Below are 17,874 nucleotides of genomic sequence, written 5' to 3' on the forward strand. Positions count from 1 at the left end.
ATGAGGAGTGATCCTACTTTATCCTCTTTGCAAGCTGCTTGCTTCCACTACTTCACTTGTGCTAGATCTACCACCTGTGCATTTGCACAGTGGGTTGATTTGTAGCCAGCTAATCCATCAGAAGACTAGCTTGGGGTGGGGGATCTTCATGCCAGATCACCATCTGACTTTGCTTACCCTCTGAACCATTTTTGCTGCATCTGAGAGGGATGTCTTTTCCACTGGTAATGATAACCATTAGATCAATTTAGCTGTAACATAAAATTGTGCCCAGGTGCCACCAGCATTTGAAAGGGTTTCAGGTCTGTGGTACTACTGTTTAATAGTGTTGGGAGAAGAATGTTAACCTTTTATTCATCATCTTTCTTTGTAGAGAAGAAAAACATGCAGAACCTAGTAATTTTTTTCTCCCCCAACCCCAAACCTGCCCTCACCCCCCGCCCCAAACCAAAGCATGAAACAAAAAAAAAAAAACAAAAAAAACCCTCAAGTGGAGTTCTGTGTTAGGTCAGGGTTCAACTGAAATAATAATCTGCTGCTTCAAAAATAACATGCCTGACAACACACAGGAAGTAACAGTTGTATTTCTACACCTAGAGCTCTGTTAATAGGGACACATTTCAAGAGTAGGAAGAAGTGACAGTGAAGCTTTTTAATTTTTCACTGTGGGGAAAGGGAAACCAGTGGCAGATTTAAAATCACTGCCAGCAGTGGTTGGAAAAGGGGTGTATTAAGAACATTGTTTGTTTTTATCTCTGGAAACAGCTTTTAGTATGCTTTAGCCCTTCAAATGAGGATTGCCATAGAACCTTGAGGCACTTTCTACACTTACCCTTAAAGTGGCTGAATTCCTGGTTTTCATTGACAGACTATGCCCAAATACCTGGTTATTTGAGCTAGAAATGTGCACACTAGCATAATACTCATTTTCATTCCTCAGGAAATGGCAGCATCTTTAATGTTGTTCTGCAGTGTTACAAAAATAAGAAAGCATGAAATTTTGCGTGGAGGAGAAATTCTGAAAGACAGCTGAATGATGAACTTCAGAGTTGGTTTTCTCAGAAAGGCATTGCCATCTGCTGTGCCACTGAAACTCTGCTGTCATGACTCCTGGTCTGTAAGAGTAATCCTCCACAGGGAGGAGAACCTGGGAGAAGCCCTTGTTGTATTTCAGTTCACTGCCTTCTTCTCTTGAGGACCTGGAAGTGTGAATCACTACTGCTGCAGCACTTGGTAGCTCACAGCAGCTCTGTGCGTTGGTACCACAAGCCTTATAAAGAGCTGAGCAGATAGAATCCACATGTACACATCTGATGCAAATGTTTCAGTATCTGAAATTATCTGAAGCCAGTAATTACATTTGTGAAATGAAGTTGGTTTTCTTTTGCTTTGCTGTAACTAGGAGTGAGGTGAATTTGGAGCAGCCTATTGGTGATTATGGACTGCAGGTGATAGGAAGCACATTTTAGCACATTTTAGTTGAGATCTGGAGCATAAAGATGATGCTGGTAAGAGGAAAGACTCTACTATTGACCCCTTTGTAATGGGGAAGAGAGAAGATGCAGGGATGTACTTTTTGTGCATTTTTATTAGCAGACTCCTTTGTCATTAGTTTATCCCAAAGTACAGGCATTATGGCTGTGCTTGCATGTGGTTTTATATTTTACTGTTTGTCTTGCATGTGGAGTGAAGAAAGTGGAAAATAGATTTACTGACAATGGAGTGTTGGGAAAGAATAGGATGTTTACCCACTTACATGAGTTATAGCCAAGAGCACTGGAAACTTGTATGCAAAAAGCAGCTTGCTCATTCCACAGTTGCCTTTCTGTAAAGCATCAGGGATCCTCATAATCTCTGTACAGTTTTAATTTAAAAATACATTTAAGTAACTTCATTTTGAGGAAGCTCTTCCAAATGTGAATGGGGCCTTCTCTGTGCAGGAGATATCTAGACAAAGCTTTAGAGCTTTTTGTCTGGCTTACCCACAATCTCACACAGTCTTTTTTTTGGTAAGATTTCAATTGCCTGTTACCATAGGGATGCCAAACTCTTATGAAATTTTCAATAGTGAGTGAATACAATCTATTTATGTGTCATTTTAGCTTGAATCTTTTTAAGCTGTGCTGGTAAAAAGCTTGTTAAGATTCCCCAACATTTTGGAGGAGAGTTGTTGTGTTGTTGGTGTTTTGTTAATTTAAAATGAACCAATTTTTTAAACTTAGACTAATTCCAGATGGTGGTCACTTCAGCTGTATTCCTTTAGCTTTGTTAGAAGAACTCTACTAGCAAATAAGTTTATTCTGCTCCATGCCTTTGTATTTAAAATGGTGTATATTTGATTACAATTAGGCAAAAATGCAGACTTAGAAGTATTTTTCCTGATTTTTGGGAAAAAAAAAAAAGATTTATTTTTTTCATCTTTCATCTGTCTTACTGACTTCAAAAAGAAGTCAATTTTTGAAGGTAAGAATTCATTACTTTCTTTTATATAATATTTAGTAGATTATTAGAATTGTGTCTGTCTTTTGTAAGACCTTTTTAAATTAAAAAATCTACAATTTTTCCATTTTATTTTTAAAATAAGCATTATATTGAATTCTTTGATCATGGAATAAGCAAGAATAATGCTTTGATTATACTAGTGTTCTACTATTCATAATAAAGGAAAGCTCTCCAAGCATGAAAATGCAAACCAAGTTCATAAAAAGTTACCTACACATAAGGCTTTATGCCAGATTGGGATGGGAATTCTGCAGGCAAAACAGGGACACTTCCTGATGGTGGTATGAAATTACTTTAAAATCATGAAATGACAGGATGGTTTGGGTTGGAAGAGACTTCCATGAGATCAGGCTGTTCAAAGCCACATCCAACCTGGCCTTGAAGACTTCCATGGATGTGGGGCATCCACAGCTTCTCTATACAGCATTCCAGTGTTTCATCCTCACAGTAAAGAATTTCCTCCTAATACCTAATTTAAACCTCTCTTCTTAGTTTAAAACCATTCCCCATTGTTCCATCACTATCTGCCCATGTTTAAAGTTGCACTCTATCATTTTTATAAGCTCCTTTATGTACTGGAAGGGTCTGTAAGGTCTCCCTGAAGCCTTCTCTCCAGGCTGAACAACCCCAGCTCTCTCTGTCTTCATAACAAAGGTGCTCCTGCCCTCTCATCATCTTTGTGGCTTTGTAGAAAGCAGGTTTTAAACTTTCTTCTTTTCAAAAGTAGATTTTAATCTGTCCATTATAAACCTAGTTATATAACCTCAATATATTTTTTAATTAGAGAAATATGTTCTGAAAGAGGTTAGATTAATTTCCCTAGATTTAGAAAGATGAGTAAAAATAAAACTGAAGTATGATGAGTATTCATGTAATAATTTTAGAAACTACAGCAAAATTATAACTAGTTTTTTGCCTTAAAGAATGTTACTTTGCAGAGACAAGAACTGGAGAAAAGTTCTTTCTGTGCAGCACATTGTGCCTGAGGTTATGGAAGAAGCCAGAAGAATAGTTTGGGTTCCCTGGATCTTAATTAAACCCATCCTTCTTAGCTAATTTATACTATGCTGCTCTTACCCTGTTGTGCTCTGGCTGGTGTGTTGGCAGAGGAAATATTTTCCAAACAATTTTATACACTTAGCTGGACTCTGTGTAGAGGATAGCCTTCTTGGATAGAGCACTTTGGCAAAAAGTTATTAATAAGCCTTTATTGTTATGGATTGGATCCCAGCCAGCTGCTTAGTGATTAAAGTTTAATTGCATGATTAGTTTTCATTAGTAAGCAATTAGCATTCAACAGCAGTCTTGTATTGCTAAAGCTATGGGTAAGCATAAGTGGCTAGAGCCATATAGAGAGAGAAGGTCTGTAGCTGGAGATGTGAGCACAGAGCTGTTTGGAATATGGGAATAGGAATTCTGAGGTTAGTTGACCTCATCATCTTGTTCCTACTGCAGCATTAAGCCAGGAGGGTGGATGGGAGTGGGGAATGGAGCAAATGTCCAGAAGAGCACAGCCTGCACATCGGACACAGAGACTGGCTGTGGATTAGCCCGAGTGTAGGGAGTTAACAAAGTAATCATCATCCTGAAAAGGCCCTTTGAAGTTCTGAGTTGCTCTCACAGTAACATTGGTTTTCATAGACTTGTCCCTCTCCTTGCCACAACTAAAACTCCTTTTTCAGAATTCCCCTCTGATTTGGTGAAATTCCCTTTTTTATTTTGATAGCAGCCCTTGTGCCACTGTGGGGTAAATTAGGAGAAGGATGAGTGCAGGGCAAGGGCTGGGGGAAGCGAAATGGATGAGGGCAGAGGGAGGTAGGAGTGTAGCAAACGGTCAAGGCTTCTTTGCTGTTAGAGCTACAAATGAGTGAAGAGTGACCCACGTAAACCATTTCTGCTTCACTGAGGAATCTGTTGTGAAGATGAAATATGGTGGTAATTTCATCTAGGCTAAATTAGTGTTGTTAGAAGCCATTCTTCTTGTCCACACCTCCCCTTCTGCTAGCAGTAGTGCTCTGTGACTGAAGCGAGTTAGGTAGGAGATCCAGCCAGCAAATCCTTCCCTCACCCCATTCCCATTTTAATCAGGCTAATTTTTGGCTGGACTAGCTTTCTTGACTTTCAGTGTCAATACTGATACTGAGAAATGCTAGCCATAGGAGGGGGCTGCAGGCTGTGCAAGAAAAACTCAGGTTTTAAAATTATTTGGAAGTGGGGAGCCTGGTCAAGATCGTGACTTCAGATGGAAAGTTCTTCCAAAATGATATTACTAATTGTGCAAAGTAGTAAATTAAAAAAAAGGGGGGGAACCGTTTAAAGATTGTCTAAGGTGGTTCTTTATTACTGATGTCAAGTACATCCATCTTATTGTCTAGACATAGGAAAAGATAAGGGATTTTCTTTATTACAATGATCCCATAATTCAGAAGCACTAGGGACTGGTTGCTCCCTTCCCTATGCTGGCCTAATTTGCTAGCTGGAGTAGCCTAAACCAGACATTTCCTTCCAGTTAAAAGGTCTCAAGTTGCTACAGTTTCTTTTGAGAAATTCTGACACTGCTCAATGTGTGACTTTAATGGTCTAAATCTACTTAAGTTGTCTTCAGACTTGCCATAGGAGGAGAAATACCAGTGTAGGACCTGGTCTGAATTTCCAGCCCAAGGCACCAGACAGTGCTGAGTGGCAAAGCTTTCCCAGGGCTCCGGGTTGTTGCAGCTGCACTGTTTGTCACCACCCGAGCTGCTGGTGGTAAAAATAGATTGCATATGCCTTCCTGAGGTCTGGCTGCACAACTGATTGTAGCATAAGCACAGTCAGGTCTTAGCCAGCGGATTGTTGCCTGGGTCATAAACTTTCCTTCTGTTTGAGAAAATATTAAAATTGATGTTAAAAACCAGTTGTGAAGTTTTCATTTACTAGTGATTTTTCCCCCCATTTCCATCTTCTTGCATACTTTCTTTTGCTTTGTGCTTACAACTAGGAGACTTAACTCAGCTGTATTTCTTTTTCTCTTGGCTGCTCATTTCACAGCATGGTTTTGTTGTTACTTTGCACCAGACTGCTGTTAATTGCAGCTTTTCTTGTGCTTCCAAATCCTTTATTCTTACTGAGAACTCACACTTGCTAAGTTTCAGAAAGTTATTGATGATTAAAGGCTACTGACCTGCTTCATAAAAGACTTACTGCTAGGGAAGGGGAAGGAGGAGGAGGGCATCCTGGCATGAATCTCTGAAATGGGGACTTTCTCTGAAAGATACTGCTGCTCAATGTGAAGCTTAAAAGGAAAATAAAAAAAGGTGGGTGGGGATGGGAGGGAGAAGTAAGTTCATGTACTTGAGTTCAGGTATGAGAGCTGTGAACTTCTCTGACATCGTGCCTGTGCTGTCAGAAATTGCCTGCATGGCCTTTGACAAGTCATCTAATTATTCTGTAAAGTAGGCTTTAAGATCACTTATTTTATGACCATTAAGGCAAATTGGTAGGGTGCTTTGAAAGTACAGTATCTGTTTAAGTTGTCAGATGTTCTCAATTAAATTGGAAGATCAGGGGGCTGATACAAGGTTTCATGGTTTAGTTGCATAGATTTTGTAATGGCAGGAAGATAAATTTAAGTTTGTTCATGTATCATTTAGAGTCAGGTACAAAAAGATAATAAAAATCTTTTGTTATGTGTTCATTTGCTGTTAGCTTTCTCTTTTCTAGTAAAAAGTTAAAATGCTGAAAATATTAATAGCAATGTACTGGTCCCATATGTAAATTTATTGTTATATATATTTGTTAAGATTTTTCTTGGGGAGTAACTCTCCAAGGTAAATTTGATCACTAAAATTTCAGAGTTGACACAGTTCATAACTGGTGCTTTCCAGAAAACCAACATTATTTTTTTTTTAATGTTAACTTCAGGAAATTTTTTAGAAAAATACAATACTCACATTATAGGTACATAAAACTCTTTTACAGTGTTTTTTTATGCAGTCTTAAGTCCTGTACTTAAATTTAATTATTCTTCCTTTGAAGTGTTACAGTTTATCCTTGGGAGGTATAAGAATTCTTTAGTGATGCCACATGATACCACTTGAAGCAGAAACTTTCAGAGGCAGTTCCTGGGGAGCATGAGTTACGAATAGCTACCAATAAATTCAGTTTCCCGGATAAATAGCTATAAGGGTAATGCCAAAAGAAGAATTGTCTATTCTGAAGCTGTCTTAACAAAGAAGACTTTAATGTTGACTTACTCTTCTGCTTTTGGGCTAGAGCCTTCAGAAGATGAAGGAATAAGTAAGAAGAGGGTGTGTTTATGTAAAATAAAAACAAAACAAAAATGCCTATATCCTTTGATTTCAACCTCAGGTGAAAAAAAGATTGAAATTTCTCTTTGATCTTGTCTAGTGATTTATTTCTAGTAATCTATGGCTCATCCCAGCCTTTTTTTTCATAGCATAGATTGATCTAGATTTATAAAACTGAAGGTGTGGCTTGCAAATGAATAATATTATTGCCTTTACCATGATTCAGCAGTGTTCTGAGCCCAGAAGATCTTCATTAGTCCTTTCCCTTCAGATCTCAGGAGAACCCCATCTAATCCTTAGATGGAAGAAGTTCTTCTTTCAGGAGAACCACATTATGTCTGTCCTTTAAAGAAACTACTGACACTACCTCAGCTGCTGTGTAATTTCCAGCTGGAATGCCATCCAGGCTTGAACTGCTGCTATTTATATTTTCTGCTTCTTCTAAACTACTGCTAGCTCATACCATGTTTTCCTGTGTCGTGTCTGTGACAAGCCTACAGGCATTCCATGTTCTTGTGTAAATTCAGTTTAGCATTCATAAACAGCACCTATTATTGCAATGGGCAGTTTAAGCAGCACGTATATTACTATGGTTTGTAGGGGGTTTTTTTCTGATTATTATTGAATAATGAAATAACTTATTCCTCTCTAAACCCATTCAAATTTTTGGCCAGCAAATACTACTTTACATAGAGCACCTTCTGTCTATCTGAGGACATTTCATCAATATGTGCTAATTGTCTACTTGCCCTCAATTGTGATTGATGATTTATTGCTGTGTTTCATGATATTGTAATTTTTTTTTTTTTAAATACTGATACGTTATTTGACAGCTTATCACTAAAGAGAGACTACTGACTTGCAGGCATTTCTCTTTCTGCAAAGCACTGCACCTTTACCTCTTCTCTTGGATTCGCCTTTTGCTGCTTTTCCGCCACTGACCTCAGGAATACTGGTGTGCCCTTCATTACTCCTTATTGGAGTTCTGCTGCCAACCACTGCTTCTGTGGCTTTCTGGGGGAGCTGTTGTCTTCTTTCTTTAATGGTATTGACTAGTAGTTTTCTTTGCTACCTTTTTTCTAGAGACAAGTTATTTATTTTCCAGTAAGATAAACATTATACTTTTTTCACCTATCCTTGCAGTGAAATGTATTTTGACTGTGCAGGAGTCATTCTTCAGACCTCAAATTAAGAATTGGTATTCTTAGTACTAAGTGCAATTTCAGCGGAATGCTGTCACAAACATTTGTTGTTCTGAACGGTCATTTTCACATTCCTGCTTCTGTCACATTCATCTGCCCACCTCCTATTTTCTTATCCTCAAGCATAAGGTAGTTGTCATTGTTTTATCTGCCTTTATCCTGCTGCTTTTTCTTCTTTCAGTTTCAAGAACTTAAGATTTACTTCCAATCAGTACACCCTGGCTAATTTTATAATTTCCTAAATTAAGTGCTTCACTTTCAAAACCCTGCACATTTACCTTTGTTTTTCTTCATGCATTTCTTCAAAGCCCTTCTTGTCTGGGATTTGTGATGAATAATTGGATATGCTTAGCCTGCTGCTGAGATGGACTCTACCCAGCGCTGCTGGCTCAATTTCACCATTCCTATTTCATCCCTTTGCATCCACCAACGCTTTGTTCTCTTTTACCAAAGTGTTCTTGCACAGTGGGGCTCTATTTATGATGAAGGCTTGCACAGATTATTACAAGTAATGACAAATGGTGTATTTCTGTCCAGTGTTACAGGTCTTTGAGTCATTGATGGGATGGGTTTGTGCTGCACCCTTTTTCCTGTCAGGTTGCACAGATATGTAATATCTTCTCAAAATATTTTTGCATTTACAGTTTGCTTTTCTCAAAAGTATTTCCTTACTTTTAAGCCTTTATAAAGATTTTGTTTCTGTTGTATACACTGCTCCTAATAACATAGAGATGGTCTTTAATTAACCAATCTTTTTTTGTTTGTTTTGAGCCTTTTAGTAAATACTCAGCATCATCTCTTTTTTTCTTTCATTAGAAAAAAGCTGCCTCTCTTATGCTGTTTGCCTCTTGAAAACCTTGAGTTTATTGCATTTTCTTTTTTATGTCAGGTTTTTTCCTTTTTTATATCACTCCAGATATTGATACTCAAAAGTATTGCTTTTCTGGTAATTAATTTATCCAAAATCTCTTCAATTATGATGGAGATGTTGCTTTCTTTTTAGGTAACTGCATGCTGGTTTTTTAAGCTGTACATGGTAGGTCTTGCATTAAATAGAAATTCATGATGTATGTGGATATTTCCTGTAATCAGTATCCAAGATGGCTGGGAAATAAATTTAGTACTGGTAGAAAATCCAACTGGAGTAAATGCTCTCTTGCTGACTGTGCTGTTCCCACAACTCTGTATGTCCTTATCACGTAATCCCTGCTTGAAAATTTGAATTTCTTTTTTTTCTTCTACATCTACTTTTCTATCTTTCAAACCTTTTTGTAAGTAAATTGCACTATTATTGCATGTTTAATTCCCCAAATGAATAGTCAAGATAACATAAACGATATTATTTTTTCTGATAGACTTGCATGCTTTGGCAAATTCAAATCCCTATACTTACATGTGGCTTTCTGAAATTTTTCACTCATTCAGGGTGGCTCTTTGAATCAAAGGAAACAAAATTTACAAATTTCTTGGCTTCTTGGACTTGGTAGTCTATATATTATTTTAATATTCCTTTTAAAATATGAAATGGCTACGTAGGTATGTACTTAACCTTTTTAATGGAAATTAAACATGCTTTACAGCACCATTTAAAATTACTGGTTTTGTTAATTTTGCCAAATCTGTTTTAGTTAGCCACTGGTTAACTCTTGAAGGACGTAACCTCTATTCTGGTTCAGTTACACTGGGTCTTTTTCATTTGGGTTTTTTCTCATTCCATTGTGTGGAAGAGGCGGGAAGGGTTCATTCCCCTTCAAGTCTTACTTGGCTCTTCAGCAGTCTCCTATTCATGCACTTTTAAGACTTTGATCGCTCCACCAATGAATGAAACAGGCTCGTAAGGAGTAGTGAACATGAATTTATCACTTAGGTTGAATTTCAGTCTTTTATATAGTGTAACAGTTTAGCTCAAACTTCCTGTTAGGGAGGTAAAACTGAAGAGTCTTAAAAACTTGAAACCAAACAGTATTTATTTGGTGCCTGCATTCTTTTCGATAATCATGGGGTGTTTTTTGTTGTTCATTTTGGAATTTCACAATCATATCTCTTGGTCTTCACAAGAACTGCCTTTCCAGACAGATGCAAAAGTACCTTTTGTTGTGGTGTCCAACTCCAGCAATGGCCGTGTATTTACCACTTCACTGCATGTATTCAGAGATTTGTAGAAAACTAGGCATGTGCAGAATGATAGTTGCGTATTTTCTCCCTCCTTTCAGCAACTACAGCTTTAGAGTTGTAGCTGTGGTATCCCTGTGTTTACCAACCAGAGGCATACCTATCCTTGATGAACTTGTCTGATCTGTTTTTGAACTTGGTTATCTTTTTGCTAGTGCAGCATTCTTTAGCAATGACTTTAGTTACTTGAGTGAAAAAGAAACAGGTTTATGTTACATTTAAACCTGCTCTTCCTTCTTGGAAATGGCTAAGAATTATTCCCTTATGTGCATCATATTGGATTTTTTAGGTTCTATCCCCCTTCAGTTCTCTCTTTTCCAAAATACTTAGACTTATATACAAGTTCTTTACATTCCTAGTTATTTCTGTGGTCTGTCCATTTTTGTTTCTGATCAGTTGTACTCCTTTCTTAAGAGGTCATCAGAACCACACACAATATTACTATGTCAGGCTACTACAAGACTAACAGACAGACATCATGAACATTTGAGTTTCATTATGGATTTCTTTCCTAAACAACTGCTTACATTTTGACTGTCCTTTTTTGTGCTTGTGGGGACTGCATGATGTTTCTGTCTATGATGACTACTAATACCTTCCTATGAGTAGTAAAAGCTAATTTAGAATCTGTCATCATGTATATGCATAGGTGAAAATATTTTTACCACATACATCACTTTGCACTTAACAATAGTAATTTTCATCTCCATTTTATTATACAGCTATCCATGGTTGTGAGATGGTTTGCAGCTTTTTTTACTATCAGTTTGAGGTCTGGCTACCCTGGATAATTTTACAAACTTCACAAGTTTTCACATCTTATAGTTCACCCCCCTTCTTGAGAGTCTCTATAAGTGCAGTCGAATAGCTTATGTGTCTGCACAGGACCTTAAAATTATTGCTGGCAGACCATTCTTTGTTAAAACCAAATGGTTATTTCTGTTCTTGTTGCATTCTATTTTTCCTTCTAGTTGAGGGTAATAAAATGCTCTGCTCTTACTTTCAAGTGCTTCTGTTCTAGCATAATCAGTTTTGCATGTATTGAATAGGATTTTCCATTTTTAAGACATTTTCCAGCTCTTGGATTTCTTGTGGGTTTTTTTCCTATGCCATCCATTTTGAGCTGCAGCTTCCCTTTGTGCTTCAGCAGCCTGTGCAGCACTGCAGTTCTAACTTTTTATTACGGTTCCTAATGCAGCTTTATTAGTTATAGCATCTTCCAGATCACTGATTTTTTTGTTTGCTGAAATCTTGGAATCTAAATTTGTCCTTAGTTTCTTGACTTGAAGACAACTGTCCAGTTTTACTTCTGGACTATTATCCTTTATTATTTATTTGATTTCCTTGCTACAGGAAGATATCATCATTGGCAAGAGATGCCTTTTTGTGATGCAGGCTTAAAGATTTTTATCTTTTTAATTGTAGGATTCATTTTACTGATATTCTGTGCCTGGTTTTTTTTGATAACTTAAAATTGTTTGTCAGGAATAGTAAACTAATAGTTCTGTGTCCTTCAGTACTGGTTGTTATCTCTAGCCCCAGTCACATAAACAATTTTTTTCATTAACCAGTATCTGCACATCAGAGTGGAAGTACTCTTTTCCTCTCCTGTTTCCTAAAAGTGTCTTCCCACCTTGCTTTTTTCATCTTGGTCCCTTTTTGCAGAAGTCCTCCAAAATCACGTGTTTCTTTCTCCCGTAGTCAGCAGTATATATATGTATACACACACACTTACTTATTTTTATTTTTTCTTGTAGCTTTTGGAATAAGTTGTCTCTCTGCATTCCACTTTCCAGGAAACAGAATGCGACTGCCTGCTGTTTCTGTTGCCCTTTCGCCTGGATATTAAATCCAAGCCTCTGCTGAGCCTGCCAACTGTTTAATCAGAAATAGTCAGAAGGCCCTCCTTCCTAATATTGCAGCTGACTCTGAAGTCCTCATTATCTTACATCTGCATTTGTGCGCTGCAATTATACAGAAGCAATTATTTTCCTAAAAGCTTATAATTTAAACAGGGGAAGGAAAGAGTATGAAAAATACATATAACATGTAAAGCAAAGACTTGTACCTGTATAATTAATGCCACGTATATTTCACTTTTTGCTTGCTTTGCTTTGTTAGTAACCTTCAGTTACTTTCATTTCAGTTGCTTTCCATTTTACTCCTTTAATGCATTCTTGACAGTGGTATGGGAGAAGGGGCAAAACAAGGAGATGCCTAGAAAGCAAAGAAAAAGGAAAAAGAAAGAAAACAAACCAAAGGAAAAATTGGTCATTGGAAGAGAGGAAGTCAAGAGGTCTGAGTATAGGGTATATAACCGGTGATCAAGAAAGGATCCTTTGTATTACAGACAGCAGAAAATATGATCCTGCTGGTTTGGTAATTGTTCAGCAAGGAAGACAGCGGAGGAGTTGTCTGAAAACACCTTACATTAGTGTTAGAAGCAATTAATTTCTGCTTCTAAGCAACTGTTCCTGCTCCTGCCCAGAATATTTTGGAAGGACTAGTCAGCAGCTTCCATCCTTCCACCAGCGAAACCACGTCCACTGTAGGATTCCAGTACTAAGAAGTACTTTGTCTAGGGACAAGGATATTATCTCTGTCAGTGCAGAGCCAAAGTGAGCAGGTGAGTGCTTTACCTGAGCAGCTTGGGGCACTGCTTTTCACAAGGCTAAGAGCTTTGTGCTTGCTCGGGAGGAGGAAGGTAGGTAGCTCGGGACATCTTTGTTACAGCACTTACGTGGAGTTGGGTACAAATCTGAGGGAAGCAAAAAGAGCAAAAGAGGTACTCAAAAGCATACTCTTATTTATTATATATAGCAGTGTGGTCTCAGAAGAGTGAAAGAATACAGATTGCAAGGGGGTAAAAAGCCAAGCATAAAGCAAAAGAAATGCAGTTGGTAGGTGCTGTAGCATTTTAAATGAATCAGAGCCGTTCTGCTGCTGCTGTGGTAGCTGTACCCCAGCTGTTCACACTTCCAGGTTGGCTGTTACTTCATTTTGGTAGACACGGAATGATGAGCTGTAGCAAGGAAGAAATGGGCTGCTAATAGCATGGAGAGGTAGAGACAATGTATCTGGCTTTAATACTATTGATAATTTAGTTCATGGGATGGAGTGTCTCTACTAAATGGCACTTTTCAGTCTCTCCAGCCTATTCTAAGTGAGATATATGTGCCTTGTGGCCAGAGATGAATTGTGGAGATAGGACCTATGAATCAGTCTTTGCTGTGTGGTCTCTTTTTTCCTTTTTTTTCTTTTTTTTTTTTCCTTTTTTTTTTTTTTTTTAATTTAAGCCAGGAGTTGATTAGATGCCTGGCAATGATTACTATCCATTGGCACTTCCCATTGGGAGCACACTCCAAGTACCAGCCTTCAGCTCTTGCAAGCAGGGGAGGTTAAGCAGGCTGCTTACTGAGCAAAAGGAATTTCTCTTCCCAGGAGAGCTGGAGTGCTGTTTCCCTGGCTAAGAATGCTATAATTCCTTTACAAGTGACAAGCAGGCTGCTACCATCTGCTGGTGAATGGCTACAGGATGGTGGAGTTTGGGTGAAAATTTGCTCATGGACCAAGAGAGCAATTAGTCATCATTATGCTGAATTTAACATTTCCTTGTAAGAAGCTCTGTGATTTTATTTTGGTGTTACAACATTTCCTAGTTGTAGTGTACGTATTTTTTGTTTTGAAGCATAAATACATGAGATGAGAGTTCTAACCAAAGCCACAGAAAGTACCAGCAGGAACAAGGCATCTTTTTACCTTTTAAGGCACAGCAGCAATGTCTTGGAAAAGAAGAGTGAGACCATCCAGAAAATTTTTAAGCACTTTTTTTTTGTCTTCAAGGGAGCACCTGGGTGTGTTTGGAAACCATGTGCCATTACATGATGATAGTCTCTTTCAAAGATAAGGTGATAGACTCTGAAGTTGTTTCAGAACCACACAGCTTTGTAGGGCATCTGCTTTGTTCAGTCACTCAGGTATGCCAAGAAGGAAGAACTCGAAAAAAAGAGTAGTTATTGTTTGTGGTTCCCTCAGCTTCCCCTGAAAGAAGCAGATGGTTGGGGGTCCCAGGAGGTAGAAGAAATGGGGCCATTAGACTGTCAGTGGCTTGTGAAAAGCAGAAGCATCTGCCAGAATGGAGACTTGTTCAGCAGCAGGGGAGCCAGCAGCAGCAGATGATCTCTGCCTTGAGCCGTCAGCGGCGTAGTCATCCACTGGGGAATTGCTGTTGTAGGCGTAGCACAGGTAACCTTGGTAAAATCTCTGTTTGTCTGCCAGGCTTTAAAAAAGGGGCAGTGAAGGCTTGATGCACATGCACAGGCATCTTAACTATTCACTTCTATTGTCTAATCACTCCTAAAATCACAAATTATTTTAAAGCATTCCTTCTCCATTCTCAGCTGAAAATTTGTCAAAATGCCTGTCATGTTTCAGAATAACAACATGAACCATGCTAGATGCAGCAAAGAGTAAGTTCAAAAAATAAATTACCTTTTGGAAAAGTATCAAAAATTTTGCTAGAGGTCTTGTTTTCTGTTGTATCACACAGCATACTCTTTTAAGACATGCCTTTTTAGTGTTAAGAAATACTTTATACAGCTGCAGTTCAATCTCTGCTGCTGTAGTTCTTATGCTCTTATTGACTGCTCTGCACAGGACACAGTGTTCCAGGGGAGAGTGACCTTCTGTTGCAACAGTGTGATGGTACATAAAAGATGAGATAAAGTGGGGAGGGCAGAATGCCTCTGAGGAACAAGACTAGGAATTCATATCTGCATTCAAAAAGAATAGTCAATTTGGGTTCTCTCCTGTTAGAATAATTAATCCCAGTCAGCCACATCTAAAAGCAAGAATAAAGTACACAGGTACAAAGCTCTGTTTCAGAACTCCTCAAGCTGCACTTCGTGAGTACTTGGCATAGGTGAATCTGGGACTGTTGCCAGTACACAATACCTTTCTAGAGTTGACTTCAGAGCCAGGAAAAGACATTTTCTGTGGATGAAGTTTGGTTTTACTCCCATGGGAGAGTGAATTACATTGCAGTTTGGCTTGTGGTCCATATATTTTGGTGCGCATTTCAATATTGGTTTAGCGTCTTTTTTTAATCTTTGGAAACTTGCATTGTTGTTCTGACAGGCAATAATAAGCTGCTTGTGTGTCTCTTTCTAGGCCTCAGGGACACTTCCCTTGCATCATAAATACTGCAGTAGTTTGTCATGCTTAGAATATAGACACAATTTAGTAGAAAGCACTGAAGATCAGGCTCAGGGTGCTTTGGCATACCCATAAAGAGAAGGTGTTACTCAAAACTGCAGTTGTAGATGTCACGAGAACTGATGTCTCACAAGCTTTTCTGTTATTTTCTGTTAGTTGCATCTGCTTTGATTTGAAGAGGGCCCCCGGTTTATGGCTGGAGCTAGTTTTGCTTTCATCTTCATTCAGGCATTTAAATACGAACTATAGTCATCTCTCTGTATAGCACAAAATAGTAGGAAGAACAATAACAGATATTCCAGAGGGTTTGGAAGTACTGTAATTAACCCCCTGTTTACTATGCAGAGTGAGCAATTTTGCTGTGGCTGTTAGCTTTGGCCGCGTCTGTTCTGCAGATCTCTTGCAGCAGCGTGTGCTGATCAGGGATTGAAGATGTGTGGTCATGGGGGTGTGGCCATGTTGACAAATGAGCGTCCCGAGTGGTGGGAAAGGCGTGCTCGTGTCCGGTGCCAGCTGCGCTGCTGGCTTGAGCACAGCTGCTCGTGTGCGGTACAGGTGCAGCTCGCTGGTAGCGGCAGTAGAGCGGTGTAGTTTGACACCGGCTTTTCCAGAACAGCACTGATTTTAGATCATGTCGTCATCCCTGTGTGCAGGCATGGACCAAAGGCAACTTCTCACAGCCTGAATTCAAGTGAATTGTACCAATTATACAGGGCCTTATTATGGTGTTGGTTGTATTTAGCAGAATAAACAAAATTCCTGTCTTTTTAAAGTATGACTCAAAAATGATGGTAGTTACTCTCTTCGTTTTCTGCCAGTAGTTAATTCACTTTTTAATTTTTAAATCGTAGCAGTCTCCTAGCACTTGGTGAATTCTACCAGGTATGGCTACATCTTTTTTTGAGGGAAAAATGTTAGCCTGTCAGAAATCAGCTTTCATCAGAATCAAATTAGTTAACAAAAATAACTTAGTGTATACATTTAAGAAATAAAATGGCTGTCTGAATGAGAAGTGCTCTAGAATTACTTCCTTAGGTCATTTCTTAAGTCATTCAGGATGAAGTAAACGGGTGAGAGGCTTTCTTTCTGCTTTCACAACTGTCTGATATTATGGTCAAATACATCATGGACTAGTTGAGCTAATAGGATTTAACTAATTAAAATTGAACATGGTCATCAGATGAGTGTGAGCTACTTTGACAATAATTGTATGAGCATCCTTGTTGCACTGCAAGTGTGTTTTTTTGGACATGTGCCATTTCTGTGATGATGAGGTGTTTTCCCGTGATGGCATCTTCTTCTGCTCCAAATAAACCCTTTTTGATCACCTGTGAAAAAACATTGAACTTGGCCATGTTCTTCTTCAATTACTAGTGATAATGAGAATGATGTAACCAAATTACTTTCATGGTGGTGTCTCCTAAATCATTATTTGTCATGCTAATTCTCCTTTTAAAGCTGCTGTAGGCTCAAAAACACTCTTTTCCCTCCTATTTTAATAGTGATGTCATTGTCAGGTACTGAAACACGGGCCAGTGAAACGGATTTGAGAAGTATTTCAAATTCTTTCTGGATGGCTGAACACTTGTATCTCTTGCCTGCTTAGTGCAACTGAAAAGTTCGTAGTTTGAAAGAGCTTATGTTGTTACTTGTCTGAAAGGCCTTTATTTGTATGGTGTAGAAAGATAGAGTTTAACATGATTTGTCAAAAAAAGATGTGCTGGAATGTGCTTGATAAAATTCCCAGGAAAATACAGGTATTCAGAAAAATGGCTGCAATCTTCATTACTGTTTTTTGGATTCCCTTTCAGAAATGTTCCCATTGCCAGGAACCGGGAGCCACCTTAGGCTGCTACAACAAAGGCTGCTCCTTCCGATACCATTACCCATGTGCCATCGATGCAGGTAGGAACAAATGACATCTTAACTGTATTCCATAATTACTCAAAGCATACGACACTAAATAATTCTGAGGTACTTTACAAATTACTCCCTCTCAGTTTTTCTCCTACTTTGAAGATAAAGTAATAAAAATGGCGAGAAACAGCGTATAGTAACATACTGGGACAAGATGGAGCTTGTAATGAAAACTAATCCACCTGAAAGAGCAGAAAAAGCCTGGTTTGGGGGAGTGCAGCTGCAGTGACTGAAATTTGGCTGCAGTGTGAGAACTGATCACTCAGTTTTTTTTCTATTTTCTTGCCAAAAATAGAAACCCTTTGTTAAAAGGATGTAAGTAAGCAGCAAGGGGTTTCTTCTTTCAGGGTTATACTCCTATGAGTGGTCCTAGAAAATATTTCAAGTGTTTGTGTTTGTGTTTATAGAGTCATCAGTACCATTTGCAGCACAACCATCCTTCTTCCTCCTAAGAAGCAGTTCAGCCAGTCTCTTGAGTAGGTTCAATTGTCATCCTTAGACAAACTAATTGTTTGGATGATACTATTTCCAGCTATGAGTCTGGGCTTGTGAGTTTGGTGGGTTTTGTGCAGTAATGA

General features: G+C 38.5%; 1 protein-coding gene across 7 annotated transcripts in view; it reads left to right on the plus strand.

Annotated features, from left to right (window-relative positions):
• Window positions 1-17,874, plus strand: part of TCF20 (transcription factor 20) — a 93,072-nt gene that overhangs the window by 60,073 nt on the left and 15,125 nt on the right. For all 7 annotated transcript variants that reach the window (XM_053942249.1, XM_053942247.1, XM_053942248.1 and 4 more), the window contains one exon: window positions 17,191-17,284. In XM_053942249.1, the coding sequence (XP_053798224.1) occupies window positions 17,191-17,284 (94 nt within the window). The remainder of the gene's footprint in view (window positions 1-17,190; window positions 17,285-17,874) is intronic.

This window comes from Vidua chalybeata, chromosome 5, assembly GCF_026979565.1.
Source record: "Vidua chalybeata isolate OUT-0048 chromosome 5, bVidCha1 merged haplotype, whole genome shotgun sequence".
In the NCBI taxonomy this organism is placed as follows: domain Eukaryota; kingdom Metazoa; phylum Chordata; class Aves; order Passeriformes; family Viduidae; genus Vidua; species Vidua chalybeata.